This window comes from Cynara cardunculus (assembly GCF_001531365.2).
Source record: "Cynara cardunculus var. scolymus isolate 2C chromosome LG 17, CcrdV1, whole genome shotgun sequence".
NCBI lineage: Eukaryota > Viridiplantae > Streptophyta > Magnoliopsida > Asterales > Asteraceae > Cynara > Cynara cardunculus.
The window spans coordinates 324,570-328,827 of record NC_037544.1 but is presented as its reverse complement, the minus strand read 5'-3'; the positions used below and the strand labels follow the sequence as shown (position 1 = coordinate 328,827).

The window sequence follows — 4,258 nt, the reverse complement described above, 5'->3', positions numbered from 1 at the left end:
ATTTCTACTTCCAATCGACTACCCTAATGCGTTTGCCTCCAAGTACTCATATGCCTAAATTGCTCATCTCACGTCCTCCTTGCCTACCTCGTCTCCTCACCCCCTCAATTGTGACACTATCCACTCTGCTAACAGGAGCTGCATGTGGTCTAAAATGAACATGCCCAAACCACCTAAACCTTATCTCTCTCAACGTATGGCACGGCTACACTTGGATATGTTAATTTGAACACATTAGGTATACCCAAAATCCTACAAATCAACCAGTCCACACACAAATGCACAACTTACAAGGCTGTACACAACTAAAGCTAAACCACATAAAAGAAACCAGAGGAAAACAATAAGCACTACCAAATGTACATGCGTAATGCATTTTAGTCATTAAGATGATCCAACTAGCAGTACAGAAGCAATTGTTGATATTCAGTATGTTAAATGCAATAACAATCACCTTTCTTCATCACTGTTGATATCCACATCAGCATCATCAGCATCTGCACTGCGTGGAACAATGCGGTCTTCGAGGTCCCTCCCCAACCCTGTAAATGATACCATCAACACTTTAGGCTATGAACTGTAAACATCAGTCATGGAAAAAATAATAAACAGTATCAAGTTACTAGGTGAGTTTTAACCTTCCAATAGATGATGTCCTCCCTTTCTACGGTCTCTGTCCTCTGCAATCGTAGACAAATAGCATTAAACTACTTGCAGAAAACATCTGTGTAATCACAAGTAAAGACGTGTGACCTTACCACCATAGCCCTTGTCTTTGGATGAAAAGTGCCTCCGCTCACGCTCTTCCAACTCCTCCTTGAGGTCCCTCCTTTGTACTTCATCCTGGGTATCTTGACCCTCCTTTCTGTAGCATCAGCCATCAAGTAGCATTAAATGATTGAAGCAAAATATCATTCCTAGAACAAGACTCCAGGCTTTCTATGGCGTATCAGTTTTGCCATGGCATTAACAGGATTGATACAATAAGTCAAATAAAAAACACAAGGAAAATAATATCAGGGATGTTCCATAAACTTGTTCATCTGTTTTGAAGCAAAATGTCATTTTCAGAGTAATGCCCAGGTTTCTAAGCATATTAACTCGACACTAGCATCCACGCCCTCTATACTAAGGTCTAGGACGAACATGTGTAGGTTCTCTGGAAACACAAATAAAAGTGGTTGTCAATAATCTAATCAGGACCCTGAAATCCACACATCCTACAGGGAGTAGAATCCTGCAAGTTACTTGTCATTAGTTAGTTTGATTCACTGCTACAAGGTAAACATATCAAATTCCTGGAGGAGTTCCATACATACTAATTATAATAAATTGCAGTTCCCTAAGGTCTCTGATAACAAGTCACCAACAAAGCACACAACCATTTGATTAGGAATTTATACCCAACTGTCACCATGGGGACATATCTACCAAGTTGGGGATCATGGAGGTTTTGTTAGTACATTTTTGGTACTCACTGTTCCAAACTTGAACTGAACAAAAGTATTACTTGAAACAACCTGGTGTATCTAAGAATGCTAGGTAAGAGCAGTCGGCAAGTGGACAACTCAAAAAGATAAGATCATCTACGTCATGCTCAAGACAATAGGAACTGGAAAAAACAAAGAATGTTCCATCGCTCACACTCAAGCTTGGGAAAAAGAGCGAAACAACTAATACAATTAGATTTTCTGTCAAACTAAGTGAGAGTTTTCAAAGAGATTACATAATTCAAAGTAAACCACAACAGAAAACAGTTAACAAAATCAATCTGCATACAGTTTTCTAAAAGATTACATGGAGAAATATCTACCAAGTTGAGGTTCAAGGAGGTTTTGGTTAGTACATTTTTGGTACTCAATGTTCCAAACTAAACTGAATAAAAGAATTACTTGAAACAACCTGGGGTATCTTAGAATGCCAAGTAAGAGCATTGGACAAGGGGACAACTCAAAAATATAAGATCATGTATGCCATGTTCAAGACAATATGAACTAAAACAAGAATATTCATCGCTCACAATCAAGCTTGAGAAAAAAGAAGAAACAACTAACTGCAAGTACTAACAGAGTTTTCTGATAGATTACATAGTTTCAAAGTAAACCAACAGGAAATAGTTATCAAAATCCATCTATATACAGGTTTCTAAGAGATTACATAACTTTGGAGTAAACCAACATTTTGGTGCAACAGGAAATGCTTATCAAAATCCATCTGTATACCTTGATGGTCATATGAAACATGGAAACAACGTCATACTTTTAACATAGATGCAGAGATGCATCCATGAAAAAGCATGTTCCTATTCTCCATATTCGAGGTAGTTCCAAAATCTTGCAGTGTGCTTAAGATCCTATAAACTGCTTGTCGACCATGGAAAAGTAGCATCTCCTCATGTTGTAGCTAGAAGAAAAGTGAGTAGATAGATTTGAACAAGAGCAGCCTTCTTACCAATAATTTTTGGTTATCCTATCTAAGATGCGCTATTCTATCCCGCTCCAATAATTTTATTCCCGTGTATAGTGACACTGATATTTTCATGTCCATCCACCACAAAAACTGACCCCTTGGTACATAATACTCCCTCTATCCTACAGATACTGCAAGCTTTGACAAGCCGGTTTCTTTAAAAATGTCGGAAATCCTTGCAGAACTGGCATCAAGTTCCCAGATCAGAACCCTGATTCATGGGGTTAACATGATACGAACAGGTCAGTCTTGACCGATTCAAAGTACTCATTATCTACCGTTAGACTTTGAATAATTACACCAAACAAAAAGGGGGGATGGGAATAGGCTACAAGCAGAGCTAGTTTTGTGCAAGGGTTCGACTTACTTTAGTTTGTTTCTGTTTTCCCTGTACAGCTCTATCTATATATAAAATAGGTAACTTTTCATGAATAAAGTATTGGATCAATTTTGATCGAGTAAAACGGAGTGTAAAAGTGAGAGTTTCCAAACCAATTTAACGAAGTTCTTACCTGGGCTTCAGGGTTGTATGAGCAGCGATATCCCTCGAGGAATACTTCTGAGACGGGCCAAAAATACGAGCCCCACCTTGTTCATTACCACCTTTAGCAGGTGCCCACGTCGGTCTGGCAGCCGTCGTCATGTCTTCTCACCCTTTATATTGAACCCTAAACCAATTTCCGGTTGAACTAAAAGACGAAATACAGGAATTGAAACGTATTGAGATCTTGATTCAAGTAAACAGAACGAATTAAAGACCTAGGGTTTTACCTTGCAACGACGATGATGGGTGCGCTTTGATCTAAAAAAGAGATACGCTTTAATGCCTTGAGAGCCCCTCGCCCCCCTTTAAGTTAGTTCCACTTAGTCCAATATTAGGCCACACCAAACACGGGACAAATGTGTTCTGTCCTGTCCTGTTCCACCCTGTCCAGCGTACCAAACGCACCCTAATGGAAGATAGAAGGTTTCCCCCAAAGTTTTAGTAGTTGCCAAGATTTGTAAATAAAATTACGGGTTAAATTCATGAATAATAATCTTTTTCTTTTTTTATTATAGAATTGTAATTTGTAAAATCCATCAATTATAGCTTTAGGGAGTGTCTGGTTAGAGGTATTAAACAATGATTGACGAAATTGAATATAAATGATACTGTTTGTTTTTTTTTATATTATATTATAAAGCATTTGACAAAAACTATTTAAAACCATTTTTTATGCATGAGGTATTGTATATTTATGCATATTGCTTAAAATTCAATATTACAAGTAATTTTACGTAAGTACGGTTTATTAAAGCTCCATTTTTAAATTCGTGTAACTAACTGCAGATAAACATAATCAAATACGGAATAAACATATAGAAAATCTAAAATATAATTAAGATTATCATTTAGTTATAAAAGAATATTTAATTATTATTTTTATAAAAAAAATTATACTATTAAATCAAAAATAAATTATTTTGTTATTAAATCTAATCTATATCAATACTATATTATAATGCATTAGACAAAAACTCTTAAAATAATTTTTATGTATGAAGTATTGTTTATTGATGCATATTACTTAATATGCAAGATTACAAGTAATTTCACGTGAGTATAACTTATTAAAGCTCCATTTTTAAATCTGTATTACTAATTGTAGATAAACATAATTAAATACAAGATAAATATTCATTTTAAATATAAAAAATCTAAAATATAATAAATATAATCATTGAGTTCTAACTCTAACATAATGTTTAATTATTATCTTTATAACAAATTATATTATTAAATCAAAAA

At 35.3% G+C, this 4,258-nt stretch overlaps 1 protein-coding gene across 5 annotated transcripts in view; it reads right to left on the bottom strand.

Annotated features, from left to right (window-relative positions):
* The window catches only part of LOC112500713 (protein CWC15 homolog), a 5,813-nt gene extending 2,491 nt beyond the window's left edge, over positions 1-3,322 (bottom strand). For 2 of the 5 annotated variants that reach the window (XM_025104271.1, XM_025104274.1), the window contains exons 1-5: positions 3,241-3,322; positions 2,982-3,137; positions 759-865; positions 639-680; positions 455-542 (exon numbers count right to left, since the gene is read on the bottom strand). In XM_025104271.1, coding sequence (XP_024960039.1) covers positions 455-542; positions 639-680; positions 759-865; positions 2,982-3,112 — 368 coding nt within the window. In that variant the 5' untranslated portion in view covers positions 3,113-3,137; positions 3,241-3,322. Of the gene's footprint in view, positions 1-454; positions 543-638; positions 681-758; positions 866-2,981; positions 3,214-3,240 lie in introns of those variants that run through there. The other 3 variants (XM_025104270.1, XM_025104272.1, XM_025104273.1) reach the window with 2 other exon arrangements.
* Between the last annotated feature and the right edge of the window lie 936 nt (positions 3,323-4,258).